At 40.2% G+C, this 13886-nt stretch overlaps 1 protein-coding gene and 1 pseudogene across 1 annotated transcript; both read right to left on the bottom strand.

Annotated features, from left to right (window-relative positions):
- Window positions 1–7241: 7241 nt before the first annotated feature.
- On the bottom strand, window positions 7242–8762 carry LOC103445531 (ninja-family protein 2-like). Its single transcript, XM_008384550.3, has one exon. The coding sequence runs from the start codon at window positions 8652–8654 to the stop codon at window positions 7428–7430; it is 1227 nt and encodes a 408-aa protein (XP_008382772.3). The 5' UTR covers window positions 8655–8762; the 3' UTR covers window positions 7242–7427.
- Window positions 8763–10163: 1401 nt separating this feature from the next.
- LOC103445530 (uncharacterized) lies at window positions 10164–13599 on the bottom strand (annotated as a pseudogene).
- Window positions 13600–13886: the final 287 nt, after the last annotated feature.

The following is a 13886-nucleotide window of genomic DNA, read 5'->3' as shown; positions in this document are numbered from 1 at the left end:
TCCTGTGTCATGTCATTCGTTAAATCCAAGTACTCTAAGTCTTTTCTTAGAGTCTCTTCCAAAGTTTTCTTAGGTCTTCCTCTACCCCTTCGGCCCTGAACCTCTGTCCCATAGTCGCATCTTCTAATCGGAGCGTCAGTAGGCCTTCTTTGCACATGTCCAAACCACCGTAACCGATTTTCTCTCATCTTTCCTTCAATTTCGGCTACTCCTACTTTACCCCGGATATCCTCATTCCTAATCTTATCCTTTCTCGTGTGCCCACACATCCAACGAAGCATCCTCATCTCCGCTACACCCATTTTGTGTACGTGTTGATGCTTCACCGCCCAACATTCTGTGCCATACAGCATCGCCGGCCTTATTGCCGTCCTATAAAATTTTCCCTTGAGCTTCAGTGGCATACGGCGGTCACACAACACGCCGGATGCACTCTTCCACTTCATCCATCCAGCTTGTATTCTATGGTTGAGATCTCCATCTAATTCTCCGTTCTTTTGCAAGATAGATCCTAGGTAACGAAAACGATCGCTCTTTGGTATTTCTTGATCACCGATCCTCACCCCTAACTCGTTTTGGCCTCCATTTGCACTGAACTTGCACTCCATATATTCTGTCTTTGATCGGCTTAGGCGAAGACCTTTAGATTCCAACACTTCTTTCCAAAGGTTAAGCTTTGCATTTACCCCTTCCTGAGTTTCATCTATCAACACTATATCGTCTGCGAAAAGCATACACCAAGGAATATCATCTTGAATATGTCCTGTTAACTCATCCATTACCAACGCAAAAAGGTAAGGACTTAAGGATGAGCCTTGATGTAATCCTACAGTTATGGGAAAGCTTTCAGTTTGTCCTTCATGAGTTCTTACGGCAGTCTTTGCTCCTTCATACATATCCTTTATAGCTTGGATATATGCTACTCGTACTCCTTTCTTCTCTAAAATCCTCCAAAGAATGTCTCTTGGGACCCTATCGTACGCTTTCTCCAAATCTATAAAGACCATGTGTAAATCCTTTTTCCCATCTCTATATCTTTCCATCAATCTTCGTAAGAGATAGATTGCCTCCATGGTTGAGCGCCCTGGCATGAACCCGAATTGGTTGTCCGAAACCCGTGTCTCTTGCCTCAATCTATGCTCAATGACTCTCTCCCAAAGCTTCATTGTATGACTCATTAGCTTAATACCCCTATAGTTCATGCAATTTTGTACGTCGCCCTTATTCTTGTAGATAGGCACTAAAGTGCTTGTTCGCCACTCATTTGGCATCTTCTTCGTTTTCAAAATCCTATTGAAAAGGTCAGTGAGCCATGTTATACCTGTCTCTCCCAAAACTTTCCACACTTCGATTGGTATCTCGTCTGGGCCTATTGCTTTTCTTTGCTTCATCTTCTTCAAAGCTACAACCACTTCTTCCTTCCGGATTCGACGATAAAAAGAGTAGTTTCTACACTCTTCTGAGTTACTCAACTCCCCTAAAGAAGCACTCCTTTCATGTCCTTCATTGAAAAGATTATGAAAATAACCTCTCCATCTGTCTTTAACCGCATTCTCTGTAGCAAGAACTTTTCCATCCTCATCCTTGATGCACCTCACTTGGTTTAGGTCCCTTGTCTTCTTTTCCCTTGCTCTAGCTAGTTTATAGATATCCAACTCTCCTTCTTTGGTATCTAGTCGTTTATACATATCGTCGTAAGCCGCTAACTTAGCTTCTCTCACAGCTTTCTTCGCCTCTTGCTTCGCTTTTCTATACCTTTCACCATTTTCATCAGTCCTATCCTTGTATAAGGCTTTACAACATTCCTTCTTAGCCTTCACCTTTGTTTGTACCTCCTCATTCCACCACCAAGATTCCTTTTGGTGTGGGGCAAAGCCCTTGGACTCTCCTAATACCTCTTTTGCTACTTTTCGGATACAACTAGCCATGGAATCCCACATTTGGCTAGCTTCCCCCTCTCTATCCCACACACACTGGGTGATTACTTTCTCTTTGAAAATGGCTTGTTTTTCTTCTTTTAGATTCCACCATCTAGTCCTTGGGCACTTCCAAGTCTTGTTCTTTTGTCTCACTCTTTTGATGTGTACATCCATCACCAACAAGCGATGTTGATTAGCCACGCTCTCTCCTGGTATAACTTTGCAATCCTTACAAGTTATACGATCCCCTTTCCTCATTAGAAGAAAATCTATTTGTGTTTTTGACGACCCACTCTTGTAGGTGATCACATGTTCTTCTCTCTTCTTAAAGAAGGTGTTGGCTAAGAAGAGATCAAATGCCATTGCAAAATCCAAGATAGCTTCCCCATCCTCGTTTCTCTCCCCAAAACCATGGCCACCATGAAAACCTCCATAGTTGCCTGTCTCCCTGCCCACGTGTCCATTTAAATCTCCTCCTATAAATAACTTCTCCGTCTGAGCAATTCCTTGCACCAAGTCTCCAAGATCTTCCCAAAATTTCTCCTTCGACCTCGTATCCAACCCTACTTGAGGTGCGTACGCACTAATCACATTGATAAGTTCTTGTCCTATTACAATCTTGATTGCCATGATTCTATCTCCTACCCTCTTGACATCTACAACATCTTGTACCAAGGTCTTGTCCACGATGATGCCAACACCGTTTCTCGTTCTATGTGTGCCCGAATACCAAAGTTTAAACCCTGAGTTTTCTAGATCCTTTGCCTTACTACCAACCCACTTAGTTTCTTGTAGGCACATAATATTTATCCTTCTCCTCACCATAACTTCCACTACTTCCATAGATTTTCCCGTTAAGGTTCCTATATTCCACGTTCCTAAACGCATTTTGCTCTCTTGAACTCTACCCTTCTGTCCTAGCTTCTTCACCCTCCCCCGTCTAATAGGATCAAAGTACTTCTTTTGTGTGTCCCGAGTAAAGTTGATAGGAGCATATGCTCCCAAACAACTTTGAGTGGAGTCGTTCGAAAAGAAGTTTCTATGGCCCCCTTGCTCATTTAACACTGCATCCGGGTGCCGATGGAGATACAGCGACCCTTGCTCACTTATCACTGTGCTCGGGCCGCACAGCGCGCCACTTACGGGTGACGCCCTAGCTTTAGCGCTATTTTGTTCTGGATTCATTTTCATAAGGATTCGACGTGATCATGGAGTGCCGGCTGTCGACTACCTGACGCCCTCCCCCTCCTCCTTTATCCGGGCTTGGGACCGGCCATGTAAGACATAGGCGGAGTTGAAAAAAAAAAAAAAAAAAAAAAAAAAAAAAAAAAAAAAAAAAAAAAAAAAAAAAAAAAGAAAAAAAAAAAAAGAAAAAAAGAAAGATAAACGGGTTAAAAATGGTAAATGGGTAAACGGGTATTAAACGGTTACGGTTAAATGGGTATGCGGTTATGGGTATGGGTAAAACCATTTAGGCAATTACCCAATGGGTAAACTGTTATGCGGGTATGAGTATAAACGGTTATGGATAAATAACCGCGGTTACCCGACCGCCATAACCGTTGCCCATTCCTAGGGCAAATGTCCCCATTCAAATAGTTCGTTTGTTTAGTTGCAGACTACAATTATATAATATTCATGCGTTACCTTTGAAGAAAATATATGTATTTAATATCCAATGTATGTTCGTACTACTTATACTCCATATCAAATATTATATGAGCAAAAATGTTGTTGTTGTTCTATCATTCAAACCGAAAAACCCCTCTCTTGTCTATCATGTATTAATATTTTTCTCATCACTTTGCCACTTTCCACTACTATATTGAAATTTTTGTAACATTGGAATTATGATACAACATCATTTGAAATCATCCCTATTATCATATTGGTATAAACCATACTATAATAAGGTTTTCTTAATTGTTTATCAGGTTGCCCCCACTAAAAAAAAATGGGATACTTTGGATGCGGTCCCTAGTCCTTAACATTCTTTAATTAAAACCTTAATAATATTCAAAGTTTGATCAAAGTCCCTTGACTTTGTACACCTCATTATATTACTATTAATATTTATATTTTTATAGTTTTGACATTAATTGTTTGATATTTTATGAGATTTATAATCTTATAAATTTAAAATTCATCATTATAATACTATTAGAAACGGTTACAATAAAAAAAATTCAAACATTTTGATTTAATAAATGGATGAAAACTATGTAAAAATGAGAAATAATAAATGACAAAAGAATGTATCCATAGTGTTAAAAAATTTGGTACATTTTACAAAAAAAATAGGTACATTTCACATATAAGAAAGTGGTACATTAATAAAGAAGAATGGGTACATTATAAAACTAAAAAGAAAATATTACAAATGAATTTTTAGGGTACATATAAAAGATTAAAAAATTATGAGTACAAATGAATTTTTAAAAAGTATAACTAAAAAGAAAATACTACAAATTTAAAAAATGTTGCAAATTAAAAGTGAATACAAACTAAAAATATAAATATAGGTTACAAAGTTTAGGCATAAAACATAAATATACCATGTAATTTTTCTATAATTGATTAAATATACAATGTCACGTGACGGTATAAACATGGGTACAAACACAAATATAACTTTATAAAATTGGGTGCAAAAAGAAACTAATATATGGGTACAAATTAAAAATGAAAAGAAAATTAGTACAAATTAAAAAATATTTGTAAATTAAAAATAGGGTAAATTACATAGTAGCCCCTCAGGTTTGAGGTCTATTACAACCTCATACAACAACTTTAAAAAATTTCACTTTCATACATCCAATATCATTTTATTTCAAAATAACACCTCCGTTAGATTTTTCATCTATTAGTCTGTTAAATGCTGACGTGGCTGCCACATTTGTGCTGATGTGGCTGCCACGTGGAAAAAATAATAATTTTTTAATTTAAAAAAAAAAAAACCTAAATCTTCTAAATATTAAAATTAATAAAAAAAATGGGTAAATTACATAGTAGCCCCTCAGGTTTGAGCTTTATTGCAATCTCATACAACATCTTTAAAACATTTCACTTTCATACCTCAAGTACTATTTTATTTCAATTTCATACAACCGTTAGATTTTCCATCCATGGATCTGTTAAATGCTGACGTGGCTGCCACATATATGACACGTGGCTGCCAAATGTCTGCCACGTGGCAAATAAAAATAATTTTTTAATTTTTTTTTTAAAAACCTGAAATTGGAAGAAAAAAAAAAGGTCCGAACCCAGAAGAAGAAGAAAGAGAAAGAGAAGAAGAAGAAGAAAGAGGAGGGAGGAGAAAGAAGAAGAAAAAAAAAAGAAAAAAGAAAGGGGTCCGAACCCAGAAGAAGGAGGAAGAAGAAGAAAGAGGAAGAGGAGGAGGAGGAGGAAGAAGAAGAAGAAGAAGAAGAAGAAGAAAAAAAAAAAAAAAGGGACCGAACCCAGAAAAAGGAGGAAGAAGAAGAAGAGAAGAAGAAAGAGGAGGAGGAGGGAGAAGAAGAAGAAGAAGAAGAAAAAAAAAAAAAAAAAAAAAGGTCCGAACCCAGAAGAAGAAGAAAAAGAAAGAGAAGAAGAAGAAGAAAGAGAAGAAGAAGAAGAAAGAGAAAGAGAAGAAGAAGAAAGAGAAAAAAAAAGAAAAAAGAAAAGGACTGAACCCAAAAGAAGAAGGAGGAAGAAGAAGAAGAGAAGAAGAAAGAGGAGGAGGAGGGAGAAGAAGAAGAAGAAGAAGAAGAAGAAGAAAGAGAAGAAGAAGAAAGAGAAGAAGAAGAAAAAGAAGAAGAAGAAAGGGATCGAACCCAGAAGAAGAAGAAGAAGAAGAAGAAGAAGAAGTGGCAAATGTGTTTTTTTAAAAAAAAAATTAAAAAATTATTTTATTTGCCACGTGGCAGACATTTGGCAAGTGTCATATATGTGGCAGCCACGTCAGCATTTAACAGATCTATGGATGGAAAATCTAACGGTTGTATGAAATTGAAATAAAATAGTACTTGAGGTATGAAAGTGAAATGTTTTAAAGATGTTGTATGAGATTGCAATAGAGCTCAAACCTGAGGGGCTACTATGTAATTTACCCAAAAAAAATTAAAAAAAAAAACTAAAACCTTCCCTCATCCTCCTCTCTTCTCCCCGCAACCCCACATCCCACCCCACCCCCTCACCTCTCTGCAACCCACATGAAAACCCACACCCCACCTTCACCCCCTCACCTCCCCGCAACCCAGATCCCCTTCTTTGTATGACCTACCTGAAAACCCACACGACCTACTACCTCCCCTCCCCCCGCGACGACCCACATCAGATCGAGGTCCCCATCCAAACAACAATCCCGACCCTAACCCTAAACTCAAATCGAGGTCCAAACCCTCCATACCCACATCGCAATTCGACTCAATAACCCCAAAACTACGATCCTCGTCGTCAATATCTTTATAAACCAAAAGAGATTGAGGATGAGGGGTTGGGTTGGAATGGGCTCAACGTTCTGGTCGTCTCCGTGGCGGTGAATTTGGGTCCTGCGCTGCATCGCGGCCTGTACCGCAGAGCTCTCTCTCTGATCCCTCTGCTCCTCATGGAGGTCCTTCGTCACCACCTGATCTCGCCGTCGACCGGGATTTCTCATCGTCGCCCTGCTGCTCCTGCTCGTTGTCGTCTTCGACGACGAAGATGATGCGGATGAGGATGACGTCCTTGCAGTTCGGGGGGATATGGGTTTCGCGCCGGAGGGGTGGTAATGGGATCTGGGTTAGGTTTCACGCCAGAGGGGGGCGTGGTAATAGGATCTGGGTTGGGGGTGGTCGTATGGGGTATGGGTTTCGCGGGAATATGGGATCTGGGTTGTTCTCTGGTGCAGGTATGGGGTGTGGGAAGATGGGAGCAGGGAAGAAGAAGGCTAAGGGGGGTTCACGGGGGTGGGGTTTTGTTCAGCTTCTGGGTTTTTATTTTTTATTTTTTTTAAATTTAGAAGATTTAGGTTTTTTTTTTTTAAAAATTAAAAAATTATTATTTTTGCCACGTGGCACACATTTGGCAGCCACATCATCACAAATGTGGCAGCCACGTCAGCACAAATGTGGCAGCCACGTCAACATTTAACAGATTAATGGACGGAAAATCTAACGGATGTATTATTTTGAAATAAAATGGTACATGATGTATGAAAGTGAAATGTTTTAAAGACGTTGTATAAGATTGTAATAAACCTCAAACATGAAGAGTTACTATGTAATTTACCCTTAAAAATAGGTACAAACTAAAAATAAAAATATATGATAAAACATTTAACCATAAATATAAATATACTAATTGTAACATTTTTAACACTAAATAAATATATTTAAAAATAAAAAAATTTTTATTATTCAAATAATTAATGATGTTATTAATACTTGCGATTCACATTGATCACGATTAAAAAAGAACCAAGAGAAAACTAGCTAGCAGATTAGAAGAAATGAAAGGGGTCAGTCGATAACTTGATCATCTTTCAGCTCATCATCCAAAAGCAGAAGGGATCACCGTTATGTGCCTCAGCGGCTGCGAAACATCGGTGCCTCCGGCATGCTGCACGAATTCAGACGGCGAGAATGTGGTTCCATGGCAGACGCACACGATGGTAATCTCCGAATTGGTGTATCTGTACAAGAACCCATGAACTGTTTTCCCATTAGGGCCGGTCCCGGTCGTCGAGACATAAGGCATTTGGGGAAGGGAAACGGTGCTGCTGCCATTTTTGCTGATCTGGGGTTTTGGAGGCTTGGCAATTGGGTCCGTTTTGGTAACTTCCTTCAGTGGAGGGATTGGAGGGGAATATTCTTGTTTAGGTGAGATGGGTTTTGGGGTTGGAGATGCTTCTGCGGTTTCTGATTTCGGTTCTGTTTTTGGATTCAGTTTTTGTTCATTCCCTTCGGAATTGGATTCCAAGGAATTTGAAACCGGCTCTGTGTTTTCTTGTATGCTCTGGCTTGAATGGCTTTTGCTCTCGCTGCTTCCACCACCTAACATACCGTCTTGAGAAGCTGCGCTTTGATGATCTGACACGGTGGAGGAACTACACATTGGTGAAACATTTACCGACGCCGGTTTCTTACCCAACCCACCATTCACCGGCGCCGTTTTACCCGACCCACTATTCTGCTCCGTCTCACACCCGTTCTTCTTCTTCCCCGTATCCTTATGCGCCTGAAAGGGCCGGAACCCGCCGCCGCCGCTGGGGGCCCAGCACGGCATCACGCAAGGATACGAGAACCCGTTCATGTACGGAACAAACTGAACCGGCGGGTACGGGTACTGACCTGGTTGTTGAACCGGGCAGCGCAGCTCCGTTTGTCCGTTGCTCAAATTCAGATTCACATTCACATTCACATTCGTCTCCGTTCTCTCTTTCTTCACCGCCGGGTGCTCCTCCACTTGGGGCTCGTTCTGTCCCCGGCCTTTCTTCTGCTCCCGCTTCCTCTTGGCTTCCTGCCTTCTCAACGCCTGCATCTCCCGTTTCGTATGCGGATCCAGAAGCGCGCTCTCCGGCTCCGACGACTCGAACGGCGATGGAGATGGCGCGTTCGGTTGGGATGGCTGTATTTGGTGCTCAGTCTTTCTCGGATCTACGTCGAACCCTTTGGCCAGCTTCGAGTTCTCCGGTTTTCGGAAGCTGCCGCCGATCGACAGCCCCAAATCCAGCTCAACCTCCTCCTCTTTCGATGCCGATTCGGAAACCTCCACCATTTTTACAGAACTCAAACTTCAAACTTCAAGCTTCAAGTCCTTTATTTTTGTTTGCTCTGAAAATCTCTAGGGTTTTTTGGGTTCAGATTTTCTGACGGACAGAAAAGGGGGAAGGGGGAAATAGATGGGACGGAAGCGAGGGAGGGGGCCACGTGCGGGAAACACAAGGAAACAGCGACGGTGGATTGACACGTAGGATATTTTGGATATATTTAGTGAATAGGATTAGCCACTAATCCTGATTTAGTGCTAAAATTAATCATGTTTTGCCTGTTAATACGTTAATTTAGCGGAAAACAAACCCTTCTCAAGTGTAATGGGAGCTACGGCGCACGCTCGAAGGTTCGGAGGGCGCCACGTGGCATGCCTGCATGAAGAGGTTGAGACGGACACGTGTAAGCGCCTGGCTCCCGTGAAACTACCAATGGATAGCCTATAATCTGTCAGCCTGGCAGTAGGGTACGGACGCGCGCAGCGAGATTTCGCTGTCACCCACAAATCTCAACCGTCCTTTTCCCTTCACGAATCCCAAGAAGGAAAAGTCTGCGTGGCAGGTTTGTTCGTTGACACGTGTCGTCGTCGGGTATCAGTCTGGTTGCCGTGTCCCCTGAAGCAACGGATTAAGAGGCTAAACGTGGCGCGCATGATGAGCGTCACAGCTCAGCAAGGTGAAGTTGGGCCACACATTTTACGGAGAGTGACGTTGACGTGTCGAGGCTGTTCATGTACGTTGATGCTAACACGTGGGGGAAGATGAATGGTTGGGGTCGGTTGTCTACGTATGGCAGTGGACACGTGGTGGCGTCTCGGGAGGTGAGTTAGTTTCGAAAAGGAGAAGGTAGGGAATGTGGCGCATAGACCTGGTTTGAAATGCGTACGACTGATGCATGGTTGCCACGTGTCGATTAATGGGGAAATCTTAAGTTGCGCCGTGGCCCAATCTATATTGTTTGCTATTCATATTCTGGCAGACCAAATAGTTTCTGTTACGTGTAATATTAGAAAGATTAAGTATTTTAATTAAATTATGTATTTATTTATTATTGATGATATATCATATAATTTACAAATTTGATCTAAGAGTTGGTCTAAGCATTACTGGTTACTTGAGAAAATTCTATAGGTATGAAATAGGTGTTTGAATTTAGCTTCATATATGTGCTTAAGCAATTTCTGATTGTTTATACATTTTGGGCCTAACCAATTTCTTACCACTAACGCATGACGGGTAACATCTCAGCAACATTCAGATGTATGTAAGCAACTTACCCTATCAACTTATCCTATCAACGCGCATGTGAGTTATCTCTAAATGTCTTATGCAATATGCATGTGAGGTTTAGATATCATTAATGGTCAAATGTTTGTGAGCAATTGACCTTAAGCTAAATTCATAGGTATTTATATTGTGGGGCCGATATAGCTACGATTGTCAATTGCTAACAGAGTTCACGTCTCAAAAGTAGGAATCATGTGTTACGACCACACCCAAAAGCAAAAACAAAGGAGAAAGGAAAAGATGCCATTACACATAGTTTGATTTCCTCATTCGCTTCCTCATGTCACATGATATTTTTATAGTCATCCGAAAACGGCCCCCTAGTTCTACACCGGAGGCATCCTCATTATCAGCTGCCCTTCCATTTTACTGCAAACACACACAATCATTGTTAAAGGATTACGCGAACTTGGGAATCGGTTGGTAATAAGAGTGTAACCCAAGGTACACAATTCATAAGATATTCTTGCATGTGACCGTTGTATACAAGACTCCGCTAACAAAATTGATCACATCATCTGAGGGGTTGAACGTCAGAGAGGTCGAATAGGAGATGATGTTTTCCGCAGCTTACCTCTTTATGTAGTAGTAACAAAAGTCAGCTAAGATGAATGTTTGAACCATCTCAGAAAGGAAAGCTGCCAAAATCCAGAAATATCCACTCCCGACTAAAAATATATATCTCCCTCTACTCTCGTAGATCTGGAAGAGAATGGCAAAGTGTTAGCCCCATACACATTACGTTACGTATGTACTATCATTCTAACCTAACAAGTCATGACTAATCCGAATAATCCAATGAGCGCACGCCAAGAACCTCGAAATGCCCAATGCAAATACGTATTGGGAGGTAAATGGTTCTATCATCTGAAGGCAAATCATCATCAGAAGACAACAAAGATCAACAAATCTTGTAAATGTGTGGTAAAGAGCTTTAATCTCAAGTAATCTTAACCTTTGCATTTTTCATTAAACGGAGTTGAGGCAGTACTGAAACGGCTTCCATGTATCCACCAAATGCCCATAGGATTCGACCGATGGGGTTATATAGTGTATACGGGTGGACAAGCACTCCGGGGATAGCAGCAGGCACCACCTGCAATTCAAATGAAATTACGTACGTTGCGGTTTTTGTGGTAAAATAATAATCTTGCACCTTTTCCAAAGTTACAATGTAAATTCCAACTTCTGTACTTCAAAGTTGAAGCAGAGCAAACACGTACATTCAAGATCATAAAACATTGTCAGTGAGGGGTATTAACTATGAACAATGGATCGAGGGTGGCCAGATTTAAAGCAACTCATGCATATGGAAGCAGTATGGTTTTTAAGGAGACGTCATTTGGTTTTATTACAAAGGTTCTAAAAGATGCTAGTCGTTAGTCGGGAGGCTAGGCGGACCAAACGGATTTAAGTAAATCTATTATATTTTGTGTAAATAAGTGTCATCTTATACTTAAAATATATATAATTTCATTATAAATTACAAAATAGATTGACATAAATATTATGAAGTATTGCAACATAATGAAAACATGGGAAACAATGATATAATGTGTGTTCATTTAAGTATACAACAATGCAAAATGAAAGTTATCTATTTTCTGTCTAAGTGAGTTGCGACCTAAGTGGGTTTAGTCAGGCTAGGTGGGTGCTTAGGTGGTCTAGGCAGGCGCCTCAGCAGGTCTAAGCGCCCTTTCTTAATTTTCAAACTCTTAGGCATTAATCGGGACGGTGGCAGCCGCCTAGCGCCTAGGCGGCTCTAGACAGGAATTTTTAGAACAGTGCAAAGCACAATGACAAAGATCATGCCAGGGAGATGCTTAGTGGGGAAAAGAAAGTACAAATAACAAGCAATTTTCAATGTTTACATCTATCTAGTCTCGCTCGAAATTTTTTAATCTCTAATGAAGCTCTATAGAGGCTGGTGCATATGTTTGTTTGTTAATAGCACCAGTCTTTCAATATTGTCTATATATCTGGTACGGATGAATCAACATTAGAAACATACGCACATGTACATGTGTGTGTGTGTGTATATATATGTGTGTGCATTTTCTCTTAAAACTATACTCTTATGCGGATATGCATAAAGCCAAAGGGAGCAGATTAAAGATTTACCCCAAAATACAAGTGAAAATTGTCGAGTTCCTTGATGTAGGTTGACTTCAATTTAAACCGTATCATGTATATGACCCACGCTGTTGAAACGAGAGTAGAAAAATCGAGCACAGTATGAATGTCCGCCTCCATCATGGTACCACAAAATAATATTGCTGCTAGAAAGAGAGCTGTGAGTTCCTGAGTCTTCAGGGAAAGACCTGAGCATGTAATAGAAACGAAACTGATTAACAAAAAACTTATTTGAAAGTATTATGTACTAAAGCTGATAATTATCAAATGTATTCCTTGATATTACGAAGATATAGCAACTAATATTGATTAAACTTGAATTTAACTACCTGATCAAACGAGAGGTCAGATTAAACTTGAATTTAACTACCGGATATCAGATTAGAGGTCAGATTGTACTGCAAAATCATAAGCCCTACTTACTTTTCGATTTATTTACCACAATAACGATTAAGATTGACACTTCAAAAACGTCATCATGAACTCCAATTTTATTAAACATTGAGAAAATATGTATAGAAAAGAGTACATGATGATAATCCTAGAGTGCTGATAACATCATCCCAACGGTTTTATAAAATTACAGAGTTCATTAATTTTGTAATTGGTCAATTTTCTGTCATCCTCTCTTTTTCTTGGACCTGTTTCAACAGAAGTTCATCCCTAACCATAAGCAACTAAAATACCGAGTCCCCAACTGATCCTAAATGATTATTTTATCAAAACTATAAATTATACCCTCTTCATAAATTGCACCCATTTTGTCATGAGTCTCATGGCATCACAATAATATAGGGCCACTATCAAATGTCAAGCCCCGCCCCAAAATCTCAAGGCATGTGTCACATGCTTGGGATTTCAGGGCGTGACACCATAACCTTATGATCTCAACAGGGCTTAACGTGTTACTGTTGAGAGTGAATTCCACATCTACATTGGAGAAATGACGGATCTTACATGTGCTCATAAGTAATTGAGTCACTCCTTATATTGCAAATTGATTTTTTTTTTACGGTGGAACCTCAAATTTCTTTAGTTACGCGTTACACCCACATTATGAGGCCGACTCTAGTGACATTAAAAATTGGATACAAAAACCAACCGATTCCAAACCAGCAGAAATCATGACAAATCAAATTAATAAAACCCAAGAAATCAAATAATATCCCAATTTAAAAAAAAAAAAAATTGTGAAGGAATAGGAAGGACATAGATACCGGAGCAAGTCTTCTGGGTAGTGAGCTTGTAAATGAGGACGACGATCCCGGTGACATGCACGGCTTCAAAGGTAATGAAAAAGTAGTTATGATTCTCACCCCAAACCTCAGTGCCACCAAAGCACACAATGCTAGCAGGCTACCCAGAAAAATCTTGACTTTCATTGACTGCTTCCTCACCCATTGAAACAACACGTTCACCGGCGAGCTCCTCCTCCTCCCCATCGTAAATCCGGTGGGACTGTTGCACGCCCGATCGATTCCTTATAGAGAAAGAAGAGAAATCGGCAGAGACAAAAAGACATAAGAATTTATATTGTGTTTTTTTGTGTGTGGTGTTGGAGGTAAAGAGTGTGAGCGTTTTGAAGGGGTGTTGGGCATGCATTTGGTTCGGTACGACGTGGCATTCATACTGTTTCCCTTTGGAGGACCAACGAGGAATGGACACGTGGAATATTGGGAAGGCAGAATTTAGGTTGGGATCCCGAATTTAGTGGCTTGCCTTTTGGGGGCTATGGATTGGGGTATTAAATTCTTGTAATTGACCATTTTGGTGACCTTCTTAAATATAAAATATATTCTTAAGATGAATATAGATGGTCA

Source organism: Malus domestica, chromosome 10 (assembly GCF_042453785.1).
Source record: "Malus domestica chromosome 10, GDT2T_hap1".
Taxonomy (NCBI): domain Eukaryota; kingdom Viridiplantae; phylum Streptophyta; class Magnoliopsida; order Rosales; family Rosaceae; genus Malus; species Malus domestica.
This window is presented reverse-complemented; position numbering and strand designations above follow the sequence as displayed.

What these genes read in the sequence shown, in the direction of transcription:
- LOC103445531 (XM_008384550.3), bottom strand. Translation starts at nt 8,654, where the DNA reads ATGGTGGAGGTTTCCGAATCGGCATCGAAAGAGGAGGAGGTTGAGCTG.